Below are 27,118 nucleotides of genomic sequence, written 5' to 3'. Positions count from 1 at the left end.
TCATGCAAAGTACACCTAATAACGCAAACATAACTAAGCTTAGGTAGGTAATCTAACCATCATTTGCGTAAACCATCCTATAACAATTGCCTTTTTTTTTAAACCACCACAAAAATATCCTGAACTCAAAAATCACAGCTACTATCCCATGACAGCCCTACCCGAGATCCCCCGAATCCGTCAATGTCGTATCAATACTGCTCGACGAAGCGATTTTTTCGTCGCGCGAGCCATGATCGACGTTCGTCGGCAGATGGCGTTGCTTTCTATTGTGCTCCTGCGAACCGACCAATGCAATATTTAACTTTAGAACGACAAGTTTTAGCTTTACTACTGTTTTGATCTCTATAGTTCTAAACTTAAGGGTGATTTTTGAATGATTGCTAGCGTCGTGCAAAATATTAGAACTTTTTAATGCAATTTTTTATTTGCTGTTGTTATAGTTCGTATGGTGAGGTTGTAAGGTTGATTTTGCGATGGGTTGTGTGTTGTTAGGTTTGTGTTTCGCACTGATCGATTGGAGTGTTAATTTTAGAAAATTAAATTCTAATTTTGAGCTGCTGATTTATTAAAAAGTGAATTGTGATGGTGTTAGGTTCAAACCTGTCTATATGGTCATATATAGAAGGGAATTACTGGAAACTTAGATAATCAGCAAAACATCTGTTGATCCTTAATAAGTAAAATACAGCAGAAACTTTCAGTTTTGAATACAAAAACTACAGCAGAAAGTAATTCAGAGTCATACCAGCATAGGCACTTAATATACAAGTTGACCTACATAAGATGTCTCTTAATTAATTATGAAAGGTATTCAAGAATATACAATTAAGTAAACTTATTTTAATTAGACGTCTTAATACCAACCTATTAAGACGTTTTTATATTCTTAATTGTTCGAAATTAATTACATTTCATTAAACGAAAGCTAATCTAATTAAGTCCATTATTTAATTAAAAAAGTAGCCTATTTTAAGACAAAACTGTAGTTAAAAACATGTCCCCGTCTGAAAAAAAATCGCGATATTATAAAAGCATCCAGACACTTTAATCGGGCCTGTATTTAGCTCAGATGCGTCTGCGCACATTTTATACCGATCGATCGATGTATCGATCGTTAGTTTGGCATTCCATCGACAGGTGGCGTCATTGTCCGCCCGTAATTATAATGTAATTAATGTAGGGTTTAATTAAACCCATCAGATAAGTAAGATCTTATTAATGCGCCAATTAAAAACCTATGTATCTGCCGACTGAGTTTGATAGATTGGTTTGGAGTTAGGTCTTGAAGGCATTTAATAGGATTGGGTTATTATTGTAATATTCAGAATATCACAATCGGAAATTATTGAAGAACAATAGTAATATAACCTTATAGCCAGTTTAATAAAGATACGAGTACGAGAGGCTTCCAACCTAATCGGATGTAGCTAGGTTCGAGAGTTTTACATAGACTGCTTCTGACCTCCTCAACCCAGTTGGAAGTTTTATTTGGAAATTGACAAAATATTTTTATGTATATCACAGATTGCTAAGTATTTAAGTATATCTGTATCAAAAAAGGTTGTTCTTTCGCATTGACATTCTTCTGCCTGATCATAAGTTACACACTGAAGTTCAGATATGTTGAGCATTATTACAGTAATTCCCAAGCATATGACATACTCAGCATATCTATATCAACAATAACCATCTCCCTCTTAAGCCCCTATAAAAATCACCAAGTAAAGTCATCCGATACATAAATAAAGTTACAACATCAAGTACCACCGCCTACCGCACTTTATCTCTCCAATCTCAAAGATAACAACGACTATTAAATCAAAACCGCTACTTTTTCCAACTTATTCTTATTCATTAATACTTCAAATAAAATGGGAAAAAACCACAGTAGAATAGGGGGCTGACATAAACCGCTTGAGAGTAAAAACTTGAATTTTAAATCGAACGTAAAGTTGGTAAAAGATCGAGCGTAAGAGATCTAAGATACGCCGATAAGATAGACTTTGAGATAGATCTTTTTAGAGGAAGTCGTTAGGTCCCTATGTTGGGCAAGGCCATAATTCAGTGGCTAAACGGTACTCCACTGTCTATGTATGTGGTAACTGGTCATAGAATCATTATAATACGTTGTAGATGATTGAAGTGACAGATGCTATGATCAAGCTATGATTCAGATTGCTGTGCAGCGTTTAGACATCAAATGATTGATTAATTATTATTATTTATGTGGCTATGATTACATTTGCCTATTAAGTTTAGAAAGTGGGGAGGTGTGTGGACCTCATATTTGAGTTATTAATACATTTTACAATAAATATTTCAAAGGATTTCTGTGCGTTTTTTTTTGGACACGAAGTTAACAAATGGAATGTTCACATAAGTAGGATATGTAAGAGAAACGATACCACATTTTTTCTCAAAGTTTACTAATTCAACGCCTTCGTCAAAGAATTACGAATTAAACTCGCACAAACAAAACCAAATGACGCTATCAGATCAAAATTACCACTTTACACGAGAATTCACACAACACTTTTTGTTTATACCTACCTTAAAATAACCATCGGTACATGTTCACTGACATTTCATACATCGATACAAAATAATCGATTCACCACCGCAAAACAATCGGCGTTTATCAAAGCCGGCTTGCAATGAACACAACTAAAAAAAATAACGCGATTATTTGAGTCAAAGAGTAATTTGGCGTCATTGTTCTTAAGAAATACCAATTATATACAATTACAATGTATATGACAATGTGTTTTCATTCCATTGGTTCGATATAGGATCGATGTAGGATCTCTCGAATGCTCGGCAGTCCGATTCATCGGTGCCTTTGTATCGATAAAAAGTGGAACAATGAGCAGAAATGTCGACCGGGCCGTATGGGGACCTGTGGAGCTAGGTGTCAAATATGTTGGGATATTTCGATATTTGCTCACTGGGTTTTTTTGAGGAGAATTCTAACTAGTTTGCTACTAAAAATCTCTCACTTTTGAATCGGAACCTTTGAACGTTCCCTATAAATATGTAGAGATATAAGCAACCTTTGCAAAGACCTACTGAGGCGATGTATTCTCGTTCGAAATCAAAACGTGTTAAAGTATAACTCAAATTAATTAAGTGTGGGATGTATCATTAAGAATATACGTATAGGAAAGTCGTGGTGGCCTAGTGGGCAAAGAACCAACCTCTCGAGTATGAGGGCGCAGGTTCGAATCCAGGTCAGGCAAGTACCAATGCAAGTTTTCTAAGTTTGTATGTACTTTCTAAGTATATCTTAGACACCAAAGGCTGATTAAAAGGTGAAGGAAAACATCTTGAGGAAACCTGGACTATATAGTCTGAAATCACCAACCCGCATTGAGCAAGCGTGGTGATTAATGCTCAATCCTTCTCCGCGTGAGAGGAGGCCTGTGCCCAGCAGTGGGACGATAAAAAGGCTGTAACTGTAACTGTAACTGTATCATTAAGAATACTATTTTATTACATTAGCTATACTATTGCGAAAATAATAAATAATCCTCCCAACAAATCGCATCCTTTTTTCACGCCATCTCAAGCCTCAACTTGCACTTAGTCCATAAAAGTCTGACTAACGACACGACATGCGACAAAAACGCGCGTTTTATCGTCCGATTTATTTCAATCGCTTTGCAAATGGTCGCGCGATAAACCTTTACAGCCTGTTCTTACTAATTAAATGTGAATTATGTATGAAAATAGCTGTTATGCTATATTTCTGCTTAGGAATAGTGAAGCCGTTATTTAAGATGTGTCAATGATTCTTCTGCATAATATAGTTTTTTTTTATATTGATTTCTGACACTTACGCGAATATTAGACATTTAAATATGACTATTTAAATAGTTTTTTTTTTGTTTTGTAACTTGTGTGTAAATAAATAAGTTTTCTTTCAGGGTTGGTAATAAGGGAACTTATCTTAGATTGAAGTATGATCATGCTTAGTTTTTGACTAGCATCGTCATCAACCTTTTTGATATCCCACTGCAGGTCACAGACCTGTTTCGATAGTGCCTGGAATCCAACCTGCATACTCGTATTTAAAAGGTGCTATCATCTAGTACTTAGGTACGCTTTGACAGTGATTTGGTTATTTTATCCTCGTTAGCTTCAGCTGAAGCTGCTTGGCGTTTAAAAGAGTCCAATTGACACAACTCATAATGCCTAGCGAGAATTCCAAAGATGCTAGGCCTTACTAATACTATCAAACAAAATATGATATTATGACGTACTCAGGAATTTTCAGTAATCCAACAGGGATCCTCTTAAATAAAACAGCAAATAACTACAAAAACCATTTTGAAAGAATGTCCTGGTGTCTCATCACCATTATTTGTGTAAACTGTCAATTATTTACAATATTTTTTGTTTAAGCTTTCCGCCAAGCAATATATTTGCCTTACAAGGCGTTATACCGTGAAAATATACAAAAACTAAATGTTCAATTAAAATATTTCTCATTTACGCCGCTTTGCGTGTGTGCGCACGAGTTATCCAAGTTATGTAATGCTACAAATAAATTCTTGTTTTATTTTATGCCTGTTTGCGGAAGTTCTATTTTTCAGACAGATGTTACTTAATAGTTAGAATTTTTCAAGAAGTATTTTATTCACTAAAAAAACGCAAAGTATGAAAAATTCCCACAAGTTACAGAATTATAGTTATCAGTCAGACATTTGAGGATTGATTTCACCGACCGCCAAATACCTAATCGATCTGCAAAAATATGTTTTTAGATTAAAAATTGTGTGGAATTGTGTGGTATATCTCTCGGAAATAACAGGAAAAGTAGTAAAAAAGTAAGTAGTGAAAAAAGTCAGTTTAAGAGGTCCAAAATTGCCTATAATATCACAAACTGAACCTCTTTATAATATCAGTAAAGATTATATTTATTTACGGTGCTTTTTATTGCTAGATCTCCGTGATAACTAGATGATGCCATAAGGCCACAAATGTACACAATAGATCATCAGAGCTCTGTGCTATACATGATGGATTCACTCACACAACACTATGTTATTGGTATTAGTTGTAGGGCTGTCACAAAACAATCAGGAAAAAGTTTACTGATATAAAAATGTCTTTGACTACCAGCTGTTTTCATTATTTTCACCCGCGATGGAACCACTTCCCGCTCCCGGATAAAAAGTAAACCGGGTGGTACTTCAGGCTCTAGGCTACACCATGTTGCTTATTAAGCCCTTTATGTAACAGAGACGCCGTTTCAAAAAAATGAAATCCCGGGCTTATTGTGTATCTGCCTTCAATTCAATCTGTTCAGTAGTTATTTAATTAAAGCTGGAAAGACAGGCAGTGTTACTTTCGCATTTATAATTAAGAACCTAAACTCATGGCAGTTGGTAATACAGAGGAAAATGTCAGTCGTAGCTCTTCACCTACCGGTTTGACAGATCACAGAAGATGAGAAGAGACCCAGCTTCTACAGTTCGGAACAACATATTTAAGTAGGAAGCTAAGGCAGACACATAATCGGTACAAATTGCAGATAATTATCTAGCAGTGATCACGATCCTCAATCATGAGGGAACGACATCTGAAAAAGAGAGCTAAGTAATGCTATGATATATTAATACACAAGCAGCTTTTAAAACTATTATTATGTTCAAGTTCTACCAACCCTACATCAGCCGTAAGTTTTTACCGCCGAACCGCGAATTCACAGCATACATTGTCTTAGTATGGACAAAATAAGTGAGTCGGAACTACACATAAGAAGCCGTTTCTCCACTCGATCAGCCCTTTGATGTCAACCTTATTCAAACCAAAACCAACCTTGGGACACCACATATAAGATTGAAATCACCTTGTAAGATGTTGAAATTTTCAGCAGATTTCCCACAAGGGAGATTGGACTTTACTGCTGAAGAGTTAAGGTGTAGGTTTCTTTGGAAGATGATCATGTCTAAGTTATAAAAACTCTAGTGATGATGAACAAGTAAGTAGAAACTTATTAAGCGCGTTTGACGAACATGCCAATTGTCGAACGTCTCATTGTAGCATTTTTATTTATAGCCATTTTCGAGATTGGATTTCGTTCGGTTTAGGGAATTCGATCGGTTGTTTTTTTGTTCGAGAAACATTTTTTAAGAGAGGATTATCCGTTCTTGGAATAACGGGATTTTTTCTTTGTTTTAATCTGGAATTGTTCTGAACAACGGTTAATGAATGAAATTGCTTAACGATCAATCATCAGTAACAAAAATTGTATGCGTTGCTTTAAGCTAAACTTAACAACGACTATTCCGAAATATTCTTTCAATGTTAGATAGCCAATTTATCAAGGAAGATTATAGGGTAGCTTTCTATTTTATCCGTGTGGTTTCGGAATATTTTTTTTTGTAGTATTTCACACACCTAGATATGACAGAACATCCGTCTCGAAAAATGTATTTGAATAAAAATCGTTTATTTGTACAGCTGTGCTAAATATTGGGAACCATCAGTTACTTTTATTAGATTTTCTAATCATAGGGGATGTAGCTCAGTGGTAGAGCGTTCGCTTTGCATGTGAAAGGCCCCGGGTTCGATCCCCGGCATCTCCAAATTATTTATTGCTTTATGTATCTTAATTAGCTTGATTGAAGCTCGATCAGGAGTGAAGTTGGATCAGAAGTGTTTATACTCAAGAACAACTGCCTTGAATTTCAACATACCTTCATGTTTCACTAATTTATTATAGTCTACCTACAGTGTGTAGACCGTTCATATATGTACTCTGAACGCGGGCGAAAAATCAGTCCTTACTTTATCAATAGATCTATTTCTACCAGAAAGGACATAATATGTCCATACTATACTATATTATAGTTAAATTGTAAAGAAAACCGTTGTTTGTAAAATGTTCCATAATGCGCAATTTTTTTTTCTTAACTGTGGTCTACGCGGTTCAGTATAAAAACTAGAAGATTACCTACACCTGGATATCTCGGATTTTTGATATGCATAGTTACGATTTTTTTTAACTAGAATACTATATTTCTCTTTATATTTATTATAGAAACATTACCATAAATCTATCAATTGTTTTTATTTGCTTAAACAGCTGGATAGAATGGATACCTCATAAACCTTTGTATTTTATTTGAATCTATTAATATGTGGGGATGTAGCTCAGTGGTAGAGCGTTCGCTTTGCATGTGAAAGGCCCCGGGTTCGATCCCCGGCATCTCCAATTTTTATTGGTATTAATTATTAATTATTGAGCTAGTGTGTTATCTTTTAGGTGTGAGCAATTTTACCATAACTTCTACTATGCCGATACCGAGGTCAGATAAGCATGCGTTAGATGGAAAACTGATACTGAGCTGCATAATATCAAATTCTTAACCGGTCATAACATGGTAAGCAAAGGGATAACAGCATTTTCAGCACGTAGATTTAGCTTGAGCAACAAACGCAAGGAACCAGAGAAAGAACGATCAGAAAATCAGCTAGTGTGACAGCGCTGTAATCTGAGCCTATAGTATCGATGTTGTGTTTTAATTTCCAACTTATTAAACACATACAAAATCACAAGCAACAACAAATGTCCACTATTACAGTGTTTCTCTGAATCAATACTACACTATTTATCATAGGCCACGGGTCGGATTAGCCGTATGATTTACGATGCGACTCTTAAGTCCGGCCGTACGACTTACCTCCCTGCTTTGTTGTACGCCATTAGTGAGGGCTGTGAGAACAGCGGTTTTGATTTCGCTCGCTTATGATCGAACTAATATTCAAGGCTGCCTAGTTTTCTTTCTTCAAAGCGCTAATCAGACAAAGGAACTACATAATTATTGAAGTGCTAATCAGTCCATTCATCTGGAAAGACTATAGGATATTTTTATCTGGGTGCACGGAGTAGTTTCCATGGATGTCGGGTAATTACGTGAAACCGCTGATAGACATAGCTTACACTAAAATAAAATTAAGAAATCGTTCCACATACTAAAAATTCAGTGATTCTGGTTAATTCATGAAATCTTAAAGATATTCATAAGTAAATATGAGCAAATCGACTATGTATGTGACGGTAACGTGTTTTTAGGGCTATATTTACCTAGTTATAGTTAGTTTATTTTATTTTCATTTCTATTTTATGTGTGTGCCGTGTTCACGTAATGTTATTTCCAACATAAATAATATACCTACCTAAAAATAATTATTTGTGATAACAATACAGCAACATTATCCAACATCACAAAATCGCTCTTATCCCGCTGACTTCACGGCCACCACGCATTGTCCACACACATGTCACCTCAATCGTATGGCACTTACTGTGTCGCTTTTTTAATATCACTCCCACAAAAACTGCCCACTTTTGGGCAAAAACAATTTGTGGTCAGGCCTTAGTCACGCCATTTTTTGCTGTCCATATTGTATGGTAAAATAAGATTGCAATGTCGCAAAGAATGTGTCTTTGTATTGTTGGTTTAAGTGAATTCTTGTTGCGAAATGTTTTTGGAAATTAAAAATATAGACAAGTAATAAGTCTAGTAACTGTAATCATGGGGGCTTGAGATCTTTTCTACATATTATAAAAACTTATGATAAAACATTTTGTTTGTTTGAGCTCCGAAAAGCTCCGAAGCTACTTCAAAACCTTAATACGTCACAGGTGGTTGTAACGACTAAAGATAAAAAGTATGATGATAATTTTCAAAAACCCAGCTGGTCCCAACATACAAGAGAATAATTAAAATTCTGATTTTCACAGTAAAGATCGATACTCTCATTTTCAAAAAACATCCTTCACCTACAACAAGATCTATACAAAATACACTATCACCTACTTACCGGGGGGTGGTAATGAAATAAAAAATAGGTGCTTCCCTCCCCCCTGGCCTCCTCCCTCCCCCCGCACCTGAGCACGCGGGGCGCATAGTAACACCTGCATTATGGGGTTTTAACCTGAAAGTCGACTTGCAAGAGTTTTTGACTATTTAGCTTAGTTTTGCGATGTTTAATTTTATGGGAAAATTTTGTAATTTTTATGGGGTTTTTTAGGTCTAATTACGTGGTTTTAGGTGTTATTTTCTGAGTCTGCTACATAGGTACTAGCAGTATAGAGCTATAAGTCATCATCATCATCCTCCGAGCTTTTTCCCAATCATGTTGGGGTCGTACCTATACAGCTATAAGTAAGGAGCATAAAAAATAAGTCATCAGTAAGTTATTCAAGCGACTGAAAAGTTTACAGTAAAAAAAATGCGAGTCAAAAAACATACGCAATCAATTTCAATAATCAAAACTGCATTACCGCTTATTCTATACAGCCCAACAATCCTAACATCCAAAAATCCAACACAACAGAAATAAGGCTAACTGCATAGCTACGTTACACCCGTAACACCACGTCTCCGTCCCGTCACGTAGCCGGATCGATCCCGGAGCGTGCCCGCCGACGGCCGACGGTTTATGTCCGTTGAAGTATCGCGTAGACCCCATAAACTTGGCTGAGCATACAAAACCGACCTACTGCTTGTTTATACTAGATACAGTACAGTTTATGGGAAATTAATGGCTTTCTGAATATGTTTGTGTTCTAGACTTGGTAGGAAAGGCTAGGTATGGGAAAAGGTTGAAAATTCAGTTTAAAGAAGGAAGGTTTTTGTCTTTTATTGTAACACCGAAATATGTACTAACCAATGATTATTTTTAAATTTTGAAACCTACTTAGGAACTTTACACTCCCACGAAAAAAAATAACACACAGTAAGACCAGTTAAGTATACATCTTACATCTTCACTAAAAACTACCCCCTTTCTTTAAATTATCAGTCTATTATAAATATAGAGGTCTGGATGGCAATTCAGGTTTAAGAAAGACATGTATAATACATACTTGTTTTGTGGTCACAAAACTTGTTAAACCTACCCCTATACCACCTATATAAAGACCCAAAATTCAAAGGTAAACCCTTATTTGCAGCCCTCAATCATAGTCGTGGTGGCTTGTTTCTTATAAAGTCCGATTCCCGAGGCCCAAGTCCCGGGATCGAGTCTACGCAAGTACCAATGTGATATTCTCGATATCATATGTACTTTCTAAGGTTATCTTAGACACCATCGATTGACGGTGAAGGAAAACATCGTTGAGGAAACCTGGACGTATGTCTGAAATCACCAACCCGCATTGAGCAAGCGTGGTGATTAACGCTCATAACTTCTCTGAGAGAAGTGGCCTTAGCCCCAATGTGGGACACAGAGAAGGCCAACCAAACCCCCTTTTGTTTGTATTTTTAGTAAAATAAAGCAGGGACAATCTAATCGAAAAAAGTTTTCATTTATTTTTGTATGGGTATGTATCTACGGCAACACATAGACTATAAGACAATCTTGTTAAAGTTGGATGTTTTTGACAAGGTGTAAGTTTTACACGCAGGTTGTCATAGCTATTTTTTAAGAAAAACTAACGAGAATATTTTAAGTACGCACAACGCAATTATCATACCTTTTAAACAACTTTCCTAATACCCCATTAATACTGTTATAAAAATAGCCATTTTATAATAAACGGCATATAAAACCCAGCTTCCTTCGTCAGAAAGTTTTTCATTACTAATCACCGCGCCTACTGCCAACATTCGAGTCACGTAGTAGCTACGTGGCGCCATCTATACGGCCCTACGCGTTCACTTTACACGAAAATAATATGTTTTTGCCTATTTCGGAGTTTTCCTGATGAAATTTTGCTTTGCTGTGGAGTGAAATGAGTGAATCAATTGTTGATGGTTTGGAACTATTACTGACTGAAACTTTGTAAATGTAACAGTATATTTTGGGCGTCACTGTACTTAAATTTTAGTGTGTAGGTACAACCTAAGTAGCCATACACGTATGCACATTTTATCTGTTCAATGTGTTAAAAATAAGTACATAGGTACTTTATGAACAGAGGCGGGGGTCAACCTGATTCAAGCACATTCAGGCATAAGGCATAAGTTCAGACTAAATGTTGGAATTGAGGAGCTCGATAACACTTCTACACCCGGAATCGGAACAGTCTCTGTATCTGACTATGAGTTCGATGATTTCAGTTTAGACGAGCTTTAAATAAGTATCTATACAGCCCTTAGAAATCTTATGTGGCCTGAAAGTCTGTAAACTGATTTCTTGAAAACAACCATAATATACACATTTCCTGTCTCCTAATCTCCTCACAGGATCAACATTAATATTCTTCCACATCACAATATTAAGATCAGCTCCGAAAACCTTAGCTTCCGTTCAATATGTAGGGGGTACAGTGATCAACGCAAGTTGTGCAGTATGCTGGTCACGTGCGCCTACGTGCGCGGCTCGCGCTGAATTACAGGGTGTACATATAGCATGGTAGGTATATGTATAAGCGAGATTTAGAAGCCTCTTTGATATTATTTTGGGAGATTGGGAAATATTAACTTGGTTGGGTTGTGAAGTTTTGGTAGATTATTGTTTGAAATATCTTGTGTTATGCCAATATATGAGGTCGCGGATTGAAAGAATTTCTGTATTATTTATGGTCAGTTACCCATCCAAAAACAAGATCCCTGCATATGAACATGCATAACTTAAATTTTACCGATCGGCTTATGTGGCTGTTATCAGTGGCGGCCCTAGGGGTGTGCGAACTGTGCCATCGCACAGGGCCTCGCGCTTGGGGGGGCCTCGCGCTACAACCCACACTAATATAAAAAAATTATAATTAAAAAATATATATCTGATCCAAGAAAAAAAAATTGCATTTATTGACTTTCAAAACTCAAAAATTTTCACGCTCGCTACGCTCGCGACTTCACCTTGCACTGTTGTTTGTTATACAAGTTAAGGCGCTTTAGTGACCTAAACCTCAAAACATTTTTACGCTCGCGGGTGCTTTACTTTCCACTTGTTTTGTTTTTTTTCATCATTTTTTAGCCGGACCTAGAAGGTAGCGCCGCTTTTAAGTCCTTTTATTAACAAAAAAATACCTCCTAGTTTCCGTATGAACTTTCTTAAGACGTCCGAACTACTCAAGTCACAATCTTTCAATACATAGGGGGCTCTTGGGTCATGATTGTACCCGGGCGCTACATGAGCTAAAGACGGCCCTGATTATCTCGGTGCTGAAATATACATAGGTATATAAGAAAAAAAATTAATTGATAAACTATAGAAATAGTCCTTACAATTCGAATAATAAAATAATAATATAGAAAAAGCAGTTTTTGAGGCCTAAAATTATTAAAATATGTTTAAGGAATTCGATGACACAAGATCGACTTTCAGCCCTTGCTATTCTTTCGATCAAAAATGACGTTGCTCATTCATTCGATTATTCTGCTTTAATTAAAGATTTTAGTCTTAAGAAAAGTCGCAAGCATCAGATCATTTTAATTTTTGTGATTTTTTAAATATAAACTGTAGTAAAAATAAAATTTTATTAATTTGTTTAACTTGAGCATTTATTTATTTAACTTTATGCAATCCTAAAATTACAAAGGCGGACTTAATGCCATAGGCATTCTCACTAGTCAACCTTAGGGTGATGCAGAGATAACATGGCAGGTGCATTAATAACTTAAAAAGACATGATATAGGACAAATAAAGAATAACAAAATTGGATACTAAATACACATACTTACAAATAACATACAAATAATTAAAAAAAATAAATAATATTATTCATTTCTCCTCAAACAACGATTAGCTAAATCAAAACACCTGCTTACTCTCGCAACACATACTTTTCACGTAGCAACACAGGACAAGCATTTGCTGCAGAAGTCGAAGGGTCCCAAAACTCAAAAATTTTCGCGCTCGCTTCGCTCGCGGCTTCTGTTCTTGGCACTATTTTTTTTACATTTAGCTACTTAAATATCCCAATATTCAAAAATTAAACCGACTTCCCATAACACTAAAAAGCAAAAAAAAAAGATGTAACGTTGTACGTTATATTTTGAATATTTAAAAATACTAGACTTGCGATATCTCGGCCGCGCGCCGCGAGCCGTGCGCCGTTGACGGGTGACGGAAACCGGTTCGGCGAACTATCCCTCCTATGAGGCGACGCGAGCAGAGCCGGCGGTCAATCGCGAGACGGTCACTAGCACGACGCCGCGAGCCGATACAGTCTACTACTACTACTGGTCTATGTACATTTTTAACTCGCGATTTTATTGCAAATAATTTAACCGTTAATAAACTATTGTGCTTTTAAAATAACTTTTAAAGTCAGTGTATACCCCAGATCGGGTGAGTGTTGCAAAATATTGCTTATTATGTGCATCTAGAAAAGTTATACGTGAGTACGTGACGTGTCGTAGAATGACTTGCTAATTTCATTGTGCATTCATTATGTTATATCATGCTACGATCACGCCTTTGTTGCTGTTCTTGTGGAATATTACCTATGGCCTATGTACTTATTTCCATAACGCTTTTAAAAAAAAATATATCATGTGGTATTTGACCTTACATGACCGGTGCACTTTGACCGTGTCATGAGGGCCACGCCCTACAATTATTTTTCCATATTCTTCTTTTCAAATAATTTCTTATAGTGACTACCTATTTATTAATTTCATTTAAACTAGTGCTTTGCTTTTAAAATCATGCAAATACTTTCATTCTCATCACTTGCATTTAGATTACATTTTGTTAGCTGTAATTATAATTTGTCACGCTGCCTAGGCTGCCTCATCTCGATGCTATCTAGTGCTTGATCACTGCTTTCCATCTAGTTAGGTAGTGAGTAAGTGGAAATCGGGATGTTGCAGTCGTGGCTGGAATATAACCGGACCGTAACTAAGACGGAACATAACGGACATTCCAGGGTTCAAGTACCTGACTACCTCCAGTGCACCTACCGTAGTGCACCTACCCTAAGCGCACCTACCTACGCGCTTGTCTACCTACGTGCCTGTGTCTACCTACGTGCCTGTGTCTACCTACGTGCCTGTGCCTACCTACGTGCCGCGCCTATCTACGCGTCCTGCATCTACCTGCGCGTCCGGCATCTACTAGCGCGCTGCACACTTACCCCGCCTGACCGCTGCCGAGCTGCCTGACTATACAGGGTAGTAGTGTTCTATAGCGGGCCAGAACTTAACGCGTGCTCGATTATTCTAAACCCACTCCCGGCTCTGCCGATCTTTTTGTAAAATATAGACTTTATACCATTTACTAAATTCCTTCTTTTATTATTCACCTTCTAGACTACCTACCACTAAACCTAAACGTTACAGTGGCGCCCAATAAAGGTAGAATATATCGAGCCGTGTTTAGTTCTTGTTTGCTAAGCATTTTGTAGTTGTCCTGGTGTTGGTTGTCTGTCAGTTGTGTTGAATTTAATCACAGCCTACCAAATGTGAATCTACCCACATCTTTTTAATATTTTTATTTTTCTCTCTAATATTTAAATTTAACCGTCCATTTTTTTTTTTACTTGACCTACCGTCAATATTTTTCTACCCCCAAATTTTATTTTTTCTTCACATTTACCTTCAAAGTTTTATTTACATTTACCTTAAATATATTTTCACATATGGTTAGACTGACCACAAACGTGCTGATTTTGCATCTGAATTGTTTTGACTTTATTATTTTTGACTTTATTTTGCAACACACTCCTTCTCTGCGGTTTTAATTTTTTATCATGTCTTACCCTATTAAGTTTTTATTGCTACAAAAAGCTGAACTAGATTATGAAGTTACTGTTCGTGATGGTACTGGGGGAGATGTGGTTAGCAAACTCCGGAAACAGATAGTTAAATTACCTCCTATAGTACAAATAACAAACTTATAATTTTAATCGTAACTATTCTAAACACTATAATCACTACACTAAACCTAAATTTACTTCTAATAGAACCCCACAAGACAGTCACAATTTATACGTTAATAAAATGGTACATAAAGTATTTAAACTATTAAATTAATTAACTAAAAAGTATCACTTAAACTAATTTTATCAGAATGTTACTACGGCTAGGTAAAATAATTAAAATTGTTAATACTTAAACTTCGTTGATTATGGCTAAATATATTTAATTTTAAACAAATTTTAAAAAATCACCTAAAACTAAATGCACTAATACATAATATAAACTAAACTAAATGATAAAAACTAAATTTAATAATATTAACTACAAAGAATAAATTATTAGTTCAACTTAAATTCTATAACTGTAATTAAAATTATATAACAAATTTTAAAAAATCAACTAAAACTAAATGCACTAAATATAACTAAAACATATACATAATATAAACTAAACTAAATAATATAAACTAAAAAACTAAACTAAATAACGTAAACTACACCCACTTACGACTACTACCCATAACTATTCCTTTTCTATTTTTTACCTATTGGTCTACCCCAATGGTGTATATGATGGTGGTCTACCCCATACATCGTATTACTATCATATTAAATATATTATGACTATCGGCCCTACACCGATGGTTATAAACGAAACTTTTGATCGTGGTTCTACCCCATAGATCCCTTCTGTATGCTAAAGGCCCTACACCTTTGGTATTCTACGGAGCGGTGCAACTCCTTAAATAAGCCTTTGCAAGAGCGGTTGATTACTCTTTAAGTAAGCCTTAAAATCACAAGAATAACTTATCTATTTATCCTTTCTAATATTCAATCTATCAATTAATAGTTATGTGTAGTTAGTAATCGCTCGGTTTCAGCCTTATCCTCTTCCAGCCATGACTGAACTGGGTGAGTGTTCTGGGCACTATAGGCAGAATACTCAGGTCGAAAGGACGCTGACGCACAGATGTCTAGTGTGATGTCGGCTATTTAATGTAAGGAAGAATGAAAGGTGAGGGATGATTACATTATGAATGAAGACGAATGAAAGAGAAACTCAGATCAGTTGTTAGCAAGAGCGAAAGCAGCGGATTTTTCCTAGGAAAAATCCTACGCTAAAAAGGGGGGTACTGTAACGTTGTACGTTATATTTTGAATATTTAAAAATACTAGACTTGCGATATCTCGGCCGCGCGCCGCGAGCCGTGCGCCGTTGACGGGTGACGGAAACCGGTTCGGCGAACTATCCCTCCTATGAGGCGACGCGAGCAGAGCCGGCGGTCAATCGCGAGACGGTCACTAGCACGACGCCGCGAGCCGATACAGTCTACTACTACTACTGGTCTATGTACATTTTTAACTCGCGATTTTATTGCAAATAATTTAACCGTTAATAAACTATTGTGCTTTTAAAATAACTTTTAAAGTCAGTGTATACCCCAGATCGGGTGAGTGTTGCAAAATATTGCTTATTATGTGCATCTAGAAAAGTTATACGTGAGTACGTGACGTGTCGTAGAATGACTTGCTAATTTCATTGTGCATTCATTATGTTATATCATGCTACGATCACGCCTTTGTTGCTGTTCTTGTGGAATATTACCTATGGCCTATGTACTTATTTCCATAACGCTTTTAAAAAATATATCATGTGGTATTTGACCTTACATGACCGGTGCACTTTGACCGTGTCATGAGGGCCACGCCCTACAATTATTTTTCCATATTCTTCTTTTCAAATAATTTCTTATAGTGACTACCTATTTATTAATTTCATTTAAACTAGTGCTTTGCTTTTAAAATCATGCAAATACTTTCATTCTCATCACTTGCATTTAGATTACATTTTGTTAGCTGTAATTATAATTTGTCACGCTGCCTAGGCTGCCTCATCTCGATGCTATCTAGTGCTTGATCACTGCTTTCCATCTAGTTAGGTAGTGAGTAAGTGGAAATCGGGATGTTGCAGTCGTGGCTGGAATATAACCGGACCGTAACTAAGACGGAACATAACGGACATTCCAGGGTTCAAGTACCTGACTACCTCCAGTGCACCTACCGTAGTGCACCTACCCACCTACCTACGCGCTTGTCTACCTACGTGCCTGTGTCTACCTACGTGCCTACCTACGTGCCTGTGCCACCTACGTGCCGCGCCTATCTACGCGTCCTGCATCTACCTGCGCGTCCGGCATCTACTAGCGCGCTGCACACTTACCCCGCCTGACCGCTGCCGAGCTGCCTGACTATACAGGGTAGTAGTGTTCTATAGCGGGCCAGAACTTAACGCGAGCTCGATTATTCTAAACCCACTCCCGGCTCTGCCGATCTTTTTGTAGAATATACTTATATACTAATTTACTAAATTCCTTTTTATTTTTCTACCTACTAGGGTACCTACCACCAAACCAAACGTTACAAAGACTATTTTTAGGTGCATCGGCCTAGAATTCGGTGTCTAATGGATGTTACTAAGTTAATTTTGCCACCGACTTCTAGGCCGATGCACCTAAAAATAGTCTTTACTTTTAGTGTTTTGGGAAGTCGGTTTAATTTTTTTGTAAAAAAGTTTTTTATTTAAAGCTTTTTAGTGATGCGTATAGTTGTCACTATCCATACAAGTGGGAAGTTCTCATCAATACAAAGAATATAAGTCCAAATACGAGGTATTTTACATATTCAGTTGTCGAGTTCCCTCGACTTTCTCTGGTCTCCATCATCAGGTCAGCTTCAAACCTTCACTGTTACAAAGGTCTTGTCAATACAAATAATTTAAGCCCAAACACGAGGTAGTTTACATATTCAGTTGTCGAGTTCCCTCGACCCCCTCTGGTTTCCATCATCAGATCAGCTCCAAATCTTCACTGTTGAATAGTGCTTTTAGGCGTACACCTGAGTATCAAGTTTTTACCCTATGTATGCCTACAACTTTCGAAGGTTGCCCTCGATTTCTCAGGATTTCCATCATCAGATCCTGACCTGATGACTATGGGACCAACTGGCAGCTATTCCGAGTCGAACAAAAAAAGAATCACGTAAATCGGTCTACAAACCTCGGAGTAATCGATGTACATACATAGAAAAAAAAAAAAAACATACCGGCCGAATTGATAACCTCCTCCTTTTTGGGAAGTCGGTTAAAAAAAATAGCGCTCGCTTCGCTTGCGGCTTCTTCACTTTGCGGATTTTTTTTTATTACACAAGTTTCGGTGCTTTAGTGATCCAAAACTCAAAAATTTTCGCGCTCGCTACGCTCGCGGCAACTTCACTTTACAGTTATTTGTATTTTTTTGTCTAACTAACCTATCAAAAAAAGGTAGCGCCGTTTTCAAGTCCTATTACTAACTAACAAGAAGGTACCTCCTAGTTTCCATATGAGCATTCTTATTTATGATCTTCGAAATACATTAAGTCACAATCTTTCAATACTAGGTACTACATGAGCTAGGGCCCTGACTTTTCGTGTAAGGAGGCACCTCATTGAATTTAAGTATATGGTAATATTAAAAATTAGGTCTAGTTTTGTTTTAAAAAAAATCGGACTCTCGTCCGGGGAAAAAATGCGATTTACGACAAATGTCCGGGTTTTTTAAATGTTTTTCCGGGTTTGGCGGAATTCGAAATGGCCCTACGTAGGACAAAGGGCCTCGCATAAGACCTTCCGCACGTAGCCTCGCAATGGCTAGGGCCGCCGCTGGCTGTTATGATCAATCCACGCTGAAGTTATATCTACTTAAGTGCCTCTAAAATAAATCAATAATTCATACAAAATGAAGCCAATTTAAGAGCTCAAATCATCCAGGTTTTTATACGATCATTTCATACGCGATTGCCATGGCAAGAACTGTACATAGTAGGTTACGGAAGTTTAATATATTCTCAACGATAGTTTTTCAGATTTCGCCCCACTCTTTTGAAAGTAATTGCAATAACATTCGAACTACAATTACCCCTTTCAAACACCCATACAGCTAAATAGTTACCACAAAAATTCTTCACACCTACCAAACACCCTAACATCTATAACTACGCTATATAACAACTTATATTAAGCCATAATTATCTGGCAAAACCATAGTAAATCATAAACCCGTCAAGGGTGAGAGCTCATGGCATTCTTGGTGCACCATAAAAATATCTACACGCCACAATGAGGGATTTAACCCTGCACCAGATAGCGAGACGATCTTATGGAAATTTCTTATATTAAATGTGGTTTGCGCTTATTAAATAGGCGCCTGTTTCTGTGAGGTCAATGACTTTTTGTGCAAAGAAGGAATAATAAATATGGAGATATAAAATATTGCAATTTTCAAAAGATAATTTGTAGGTACAGTTACCGGCACGGATGTCGAGCCCTGACCTTCACCTGCGCACAAGCGATTTACTGCCTTATTGCCTTATGCGTACGGGTGCGCAAAGCGATCCCCACTCTTCCGCCGAGAGCCCGACATCCGTGCCGGTAACGGTACGTGTCATGTCATTGTAGTACTGATAAAGCCCGTTGCGACTACATCAAGGTTTAACCGACCATATACCTGATCCTAGCTGAATCCTCTTATCTTCGGTCTAAAATAGGCGCAGCCTTCATTATGTATGGTGACCTAGGTGATGCCGCTCACCCGGCCATGGCTTAACTTAGCCTTTGATGCAGTACATCAGGCTTTTATCGTGAACTATGCATGGTATTGATGACTGATGTGTCTATAGAGAAACTATAACACACAGTATTCTCCCATTAAGAGCTATAGAAAAATCAATCATTAAAAACATTGTATGTAGTCTTAATTGAAAAGGCCGTTATCAAATAATAGATTATGTAATTCATCCAAAACAAGTGTTTTATTATTGAATCGCTTTTCATGAATAAGTTGATTAAAGAACTTGAGAAAGACAATGACTATAATTAAATTATTTGATAATTATTTGCTATTGCTTAACATAGTGAGGTTCTATGAATTGCAGCATTTTACAATTCAATCACACGGGGATGTAGCTCAGTGGTAGAGCGTTCGCTTTGCATGTGAAAGGCCCCGGGTTCGATCCCCGGCATCTCCAATTCACTTTATTGCAACTGTTTTAGATTAATTAGCTAAACAATTATTAGTTGAAGATGTCACTGGGTAAGCGGGACCTTACCCTCTTAAGACATATTCTCGCAGCCTACACATTTGTATAAAAAGGATTATCTATCGGGTAAACTGGGTTGAGGAGATCAGATAGGCAGTAGCTCCTTGTAAAACACTGTTACCCACTCAACTATATCCGGTGAGAGTGGAAGCCGACCCTAACATAGTTAGGAAAAGGCTAGGCAGATAATGATGATACTTATATTGAAAAATACACTTTTGAGTGTTACACATGTAAACGGTACGTACGAACGCAAAGAAAACTCCCCATAATAATAATACCATAGGGTATGTCAATCATCATAAGTTTTAAAACCATAAAACGGAAGGTAGATCCAAATAAAAACCCTTCACCGACTTCATATTGGATGCATTTAGTGCATAAAAGGCATAAAGAGGAACAATTTCACGTTTGAAGCCACAGTAGGTAGTTTACTACCATGCTTTGATGAATCAATCAATATAAAACAAATTCGGCATGGTATATTTTTATAGAAATTATATAAGGCAGGTATTTACACAAATGTAACAGGCATTTATTAACTTAACATGTCTAGCAATAGGCTTTATTTTTACTAATCATAACTGGGGATGTAGCTCAGTGGTAGAGCGTTCGCTTTGCATGTGAAAGGCCCCGGGTTCGATCCCCGGCATCTCCAAATCACATTTTTGTCCATCACCACTAAAAATTTACTCTCACTATTTACTTTTTTTCTTGAAATAATTTAACTTTACCACATAAAACAAGAAAAAAAGCAACAAAATAGCCTCATCCCTCGATTAACTTTAAAACAAATCTTGCAAGGAAATAAAAAGGCTAATCAAAAGCAATAAACAGTTTGACAGTAAAACAAAGATGGCGTACATTTGTGGATAGATTGACAATGACGGTGCGTGGCCGTAAAGCGCGGAATTAGTGTTGGAAGCATCCCGAATTAGCTGTAAAAACTTTTTTACAATCGACACTAGGGGCTCGGATAGTGTTGTTCTTGTAAACATCGATAGTTACCTGTTGTTTGTTTTACTGTGTAAGAAATTGCAAATACCTACTATTTGCAATTTCTTAAAGAATAGAAGAAAATAAGGAATTACTGGTGTTTTTACTACATGCTTTTTTTATTAAATGAGTTTATTTATGTTATTATTTCAACAATTTCAAACTACATAATGTATTATGCTCACTGACAATGGTGACCGAAGAATTAGTGGAGATAGTTGCGAGTAAGGAGGTAGGTACCTACCCACGTACTTCTCTTGCATAAACAAATACATAGCTACATGTATTTGCTTCTTTTTATTTTATGAAGGACAATATCGACAAAGACATTATCGTGAGTAACATCCCTATACAGCAGTAACTCTTGGCCGCACCTAATTTGCATTTCTTTATTGGATCGCGGCGGAATTGAGAAAAATTCTCTCGCGTTCCCTTTTAATTACAAATTGTATATTATTTACATTTAATTTACTACGGTTCAACAACTGGTAATTTAGGGTACTTTACTGCCTAGACTGTAAATATACCGATTCATCATCATCATCAGCCTATCGCAGTCCACTGCTGGACATAGGCCTCTCCAAGTGGACGCCACTGAGATCGAAGTATACCTACTGATTAAAGAAAAATAATTAAATCCGTTAAAGTTAAAAAATACTACTACCTACTATGCAACAATAAAATACCAAATCACACATATTAGTAACAATTACAATCTCTAACCACCATTTGGCAGTCATCCGTATTTACAGCCCATTGGCTGGCAATTCTCTGATTAGCCGATAGATCAGTTGTACCGGGCTATACATCCCACTAAGTGCGCCATGCTTCGCGAGCCCACATTAACCTGAATGTTTTATACAAACGCCGCCACTGGATATAAAGTCTTGCTGCGACGATCTATCGCTGTCAATCCTGTGAGAGATTGCGCCCATTTTGATGAAAAAAACGCAATGTTTTTAAGTTACCTGTGTTGTTTATGGTTTTTAGATGTTTTTCGTGAGGTAGACTAAGATAAGGTAGCAATATCTAGGGGACGGTGTAAAGAGGTTAGATTTTCCTGAAAGATTTGATTTGCTATAGTTACATGAATATTGGTAAAAATTGCGTCTAACGGATCTTCTCGGTGGCAATGCAATAAAAAACATAAGTATTCCTGAAACCCGAAAATATGTCACAATAAAGAAACTAAAAACCCCGCTACCGTAACATTTTTCAAAGCGACAATATTTATGGGCGTCCAATTGAATTTCACGCTTGATTTGATTCCGAAGCCGCTTGAAAAATCCTTTACAGTTACCAACCAAAGGAAACGCATCTGTCAAATAATGGCGGGAAAACAGACCACGGCATTGCCAGCTTAAACGAAGGGTCGCCATGTGTCAAATAGAAAATAGTTATTTATGGCCTCCATTCACAAATTGCATTTCGAGGCCGAATTGATATATTGGAATGTTTTATATGTAAATGTGGACCTAAGACGAATGGCTTGGCCCAGAAACGGGTATTGCATGATTTAGATTGTAACTGTGATGCAGGTTACAATTGTTTATACCAGAAATTAGAATAAATGCAGAAAACACTGTCTGGTTCATTACACAAATTAACACGCAAACAAGTTAGCATAGCCAACTTTAAACGCTTCCGGATGATAGATGAGGAACTTATCATATTAGCACAATTCGGCAAATTGCCTGACATTTTACATCAATCTGCTCAAAGCCTGTCTTTATTTTACCGACAAATCAATTTCCTTCTTTCAACAATCTTCAATTCACAGACAGAACAAACGGTCAATATCTCCATTGTAGTAAGGTCCTTGCTCCACATCCTAATACCGGAATAACAATAAAAAAACACTAGAACATTTAAATTTGCATTGCAGCGGCGCTCACGTTTGCGGCCGATAGTTTTGTTTCTGTAAATCATTATGTCAACTGAGGTCAAGCTCGTGGGGCACGGCCCAATCCGTTATTCACGATAATGACAAGATGAATTTATGTATCAATACGAACCTGGATTAGTTGTGGAAATATCCTCGTTGGAGGTCCTGTGTGGTATGTAGGAAGTTGAGTCGTGTTTTGGTTGTCTACCTAGGTATCTACTCTTTGAATGTCTTAGCTGGACATCTGGGTAGGATAGCTTTCAAATAGGATCCAGATAATATTTAAGCTCTTTAAACGTCCACTTTATTATATTAAACCTAGAGATCATAGATGTTGTTTCCTAAAGTTCATACAGGTTTCTAATAATAAGCTCCTATCTGAACTCAATTAACTTACAGAAGTTAATCAAAACCCGAATATACCTATTTCTTCATTTCTACTCAATAACGTTTATAATAAAGTTGTTATGTCCTATCTAAATGACATAATAGTTCCTACCATAAAACTACCAGCAAAATCCTGCTTTGTGAAATTTTCAAAACACTCAAATCGATTTCTGCCCGAACCGGGAATCGAGCCTGAAACCCCATGCTCAGCAGTCGTGCTAGGCTATCAGCCGAATATCACTTTACAGAAAAATGTTTGTCTGTAATAGAAATATTTGCGCCTCATCATGTACACATACAAACATGGACAGGACACAAACGCGATATATTTACATATCGTAAGATCACGTGCCGTGGACGCGGTGTTCAGTCTGCCCGTAGATTAGGCGGGGCTGGGTTGTCAGGTTAAAAATTCACTACGATTTTGGTAGATTCTGAGAAATATAAAATGAAAATTAACGATTTGTTGAGAAAATTGCTTGTCATCATTTGTTAAAAAACACTTGCTTTAATATAACTATGAGGAATTAAATACCAGGGTTCAAACACGGGATTTATTAGATACGCTGACTGCAGAGAAAAAAAACATTGTAACATCGTACGTGGATTCAAATAAGCATTTAATATTTTAATATACGTAGGTACTAATGTTTCAGTAGGACCAACCTACCTGCATATATGTTCAATGTGAAAACGTTCAAATTATAAGTTTATCACAGCGTAACACCATATAAGATTAGGTACTATGTGTCAGGTACCTATTTGATTAATGTTATTATCACTTCTAACAGCCACCCAATACCTTTTTCATTAATAAAAATATCAGGAATACAATGTTTAATTTCCGCTTTACCTCAAATAGATAAAAATACGAATATTTGGAAACTTGTTTTAGGTACAATTTTTCAAATACCTACTGGCAACATTACTCCAAATTGTTAGTTAGCGCAGACGCGTCAACTAGACGCCCCGAAGTTAAACAGCTGTTCGACCTTGAGTTAACAAACACAACCTAAACAAACTATAATCATGGACTTCAACGACAAAGTGGTTCTAATTACCGGTGCCAGTTCCGGCCTCGGAGCTGCAACAGCCATCTACTTGTCAAAACTATCAGCCAAACTCGCACTAGTTGGCCGCAAAGAAGCAAACCTCAAAAGAATAGCCCTATACTGCGAGAAAACTAAAGGAATAAAAGCTCTTTCAATTACCGCTGACGTCACAGAGGACCTTGATGCTGAAAGAATAATTAAGGAAACGGTCGATCACTATGGAAAATTGGACGTTTTAGTGAACAATGCCGGCGTTATTGGCATGGGCGGGATCAAGAACTCGTCTATGGAAACATACGACACAATTATGAATACAAACATGAGAGCTGTTTACCAGTTAACAATGCTTGCTACTCCGCATCTGATACAAAGTAAAGGTTGTATTGTGAATATTTCTTCGATAGCCGGTACTAAACCTAGCACGATGGCTTTAGCTTACAACATTTCGAAGGCAGCGTTAGATCATTTCACAAAATGTGTGGCGTTAGAATTAGCACCTGATGGCGTAAGAGTGAATTCTGTGAACCCAGGTTTTGTGAAAACTAATCTGTTGAAGAATATTGGTTTGAGTGAAGATCAGTTGGCCATGTTTGTGACCAATGTCGTTGGTAATATGCCCATGAAGAAAGCTGTTGAAGGTGACGAGGTTGCAGCCTTGATTGCATTTCTAGCCAGTGATAAAGCTAAAAGTATTACTGGTTCAACCTATGTTATAGATGGCGGTAGTTTATTGAAATAAATTAAATTTAAACATGCAATAACTTTAAAGTAAGATATAATTTATGAGATTTTTTAGTTCGCTAATTATTTATCATTATTATAGCTTACCACTTAATGTATTAGCCATATTATTTTTTTTTAATCCTTACACTGTAAAGAATATAATAAAAAATAGCTTAATAAGAAACATGCGAACAGTCGTAAAATACGTAAGTAATAATTTTACCTTATCTGATCAATCCTTGTTATAAACTTATATCCTATTGTTAAATAAATGTTAACTGTTGATGATCGTTATGTGTAACCTAGTCAAATGCTTTCAGAGTATTATTTATCGATAGTAAATAATATTGTTAAGTATATTATTCTTATAAAAAAGTGTATTTTTGGAAATGATATAAAATAAATATTACGAACATAATTAAACTTTTTATTTACCTGAACCAAGCTCAGCTAGTATCCTGAATAAATTAAAAATAAATAAATAAGTATAAAAACCTTTTTGCTGTAAAGGGGAATATCTACATTTGCGATCGGAAATGTTTTTTGTTCGATACATGTAATATGCAATAGGACGTAAACCAGTATGATTTTCTCGTCAATCCGATCAGCAGGTAAGATTAAGTGGCCAGACCAAAATGGCACGTGCTATTACCTAGTTTAAAACTCAGGATCTTGGGAGAGATTTCAGATAGAAGCCCTGCAGGGAAGGAGCAAAAAGACGCTTGGATATACCCCTACCATTTGCTAAGTTTACATCAACTATTACTACTGTTGTCTTATCACGTCTTTGATCAGGATTCATTGTATTATCGCGTGCTAGGTCATAATAAAAATGAAAGCAACAGACACAGTCTTCAAAATATAAATCCGATTAATTTCTAATATTCACAAGATAATCCTTACAAAAATACACTCAAATGGTTAACAGCATTTGTGTATAAGTCACTTGAAGTTCTTCGAAAACTAAAAGTGAGAAACAAATGAGAACCAGTCGTAGCAGACTTGTAAAACTATCAAGTGAGACCAGTTATCTGTATTCTGAAAACACCAAATAAGGCTTATTGTTTTTCCTATTCAACAATGCCTATCTTTATTGGGGACCGGTCGAAGCTAATTCTAGTTACAAGCCTATCGCATAAATGTGTTTTGTAATTCAATTCCTAGCTTAAGTAGACATCAATGTCGGAATTTACGACTCAAGTCATTTGTTAGTAAATGGTTATGTCATCTGCAAGTCTGATTATAACTTTCCTTATAACATCTCGCCTCACTTAAGATTCCTGAGAAAAGTTGCTTTTTTTCTCCCGTGTTTACATAGCTACAACATATTTTGTAATGGCACTGGTTATAAAAAGCCTAAGCGCATCTCAAGACAAGACTACATGTTTTTTGCTAAATATGTATTTTAATGAATGTTTGAGATGTGGAGATAGTTACGTGAGCGCAGGAGAAAATGCGAATATTTGCAAGTACACTAAAAATACATTTACAAATAGAAGAGATAATAAACATGTTTTCTGTCCATTTTTTAATGCATAAATTAGGTATTGCTTGTACAGCCATTTTTGCCGCCTATACCCAGGTGTACAAACACCAGAATTGCGTCACCAACGATTAGGAAATCTTGTGAAAAGTAAGCCTCTGCATACAAACACATTTTGCATACTATATCGAATGGATTTGGCTACTGTGAAGCCTACTTGAAGTATTGTTAGGTATTTGGCAGTTACAATCACACGGGGATGTAGCTCAGTGGTAGAGCGTTCGCTTTGCATGTGAAAGGCCCCGGGTTCGATCCCCGGCATCTCCAAAGTATCTTTTTAGTTTTCACGTTACCGTCACGTAAACGAATAGCAGTTATATCTTCAGCTATGTGAATTTTAACATTTATATTATTTATATCTATAGTTTACGTGGTTATTTTTTATGTGTATGTGTAGTATTTCAATCAGTGTTATTAGTTTAAGTTTTCTTTGTCGATAGTCCCAACTCAAAAAATAATAAATAAAAAAACAAATTAAGAAAACAATGTCACATTTCGATGTATTTGTCCGAGCAGTACAAAAGAGTAAAAAAAATCAAATACTTTTAAAAAAGACATCGTCATCATACGTATA

General features: G+C 36.6%; 1 protein-coding gene and 5 non-coding genes across 6 annotated transcripts; all 6 read left to right on the top strand.

The window, feature by feature from the left end:
- The first annotated feature begins 6,521 nt into the window (after positions 1–6,521).
- On the top strand, positions 6,522–6,593 carry Trnaa-ugc (transfer RNA alanine (anticodon UGC)). The gene has a single exon. It is a non-coding gene; the product is annotated as a tRNA-Ala (tRNA).
- A 557-nt stretch (positions 6,594–7,150) lies between these two features.
- Positions 7,151–7,222, top strand: Trnaa-ugc (transfer RNA alanine (anticodon UGC)). Its single transcript has one exon. It is a non-coding gene; the product is annotated as a tRNA-Ala (tRNA).
- A 12,592-nt stretch (positions 7,223–19,814) lies between these two features.
- Positions 19,815–19,886, top strand: Trnaa-ugc (transfer RNA alanine (anticodon UGC)). Its single transcript has one exon. It is a non-coding gene; the product is annotated as a tRNA-Ala (tRNA).
- A 658-nt stretch (positions 19,887–20,544) lies between these two features.
- On the top strand, positions 20,545–20,616 carry Trnaa-ugc (transfer RNA alanine (anticodon UGC)). Its single transcript has one exon. It is a non-coding gene; the product is annotated as a tRNA-Ala (tRNA).
- A 3,533-nt stretch (positions 20,617–24,149) lies between these two features.
- Positions 24,150–25,432, top strand: LOC110373738 (uncharacterized oxidoreductase TM_0325). The gene has a single exon (XM_021331086.3). The coding sequence runs from the start codon at positions 24,256–24,258 to the stop codon at positions 25,015–25,017; it is 762 nt and encodes a 253-aa protein (XP_021186761.3). The 5' UTR covers positions 24,150–24,255; the 3' UTR covers positions 25,018–25,432.
- Positions 25,433–26,739: 1,307 nt separating this feature from the next.
- On the top strand, positions 26,740–26,811 carry Trnaa-ugc (transfer RNA alanine (anticodon UGC)). The gene has a single exon. It is a non-coding gene; the product is annotated as a tRNA-Ala (tRNA).
- The last annotated feature ends 307 nt before the right edge of the window (positions 26,812–27,118 follow it).

This window comes from Helicoverpa armigera, chromosome 23 (assembly GCF_030705265.1).
Source record: "Helicoverpa armigera isolate CAAS_96S chromosome 23, ASM3070526v1, whole genome shotgun sequence".
Lineage (NCBI taxonomy): Eukaryota > Metazoa > Arthropoda > Insecta > Lepidoptera > Noctuidae > Helicoverpa > Helicoverpa armigera.
The sequence above is the reverse complement of the archived record's forward strand: the minus strand, read 5'-3'. Positions and strand labels throughout refer to the sequence as shown.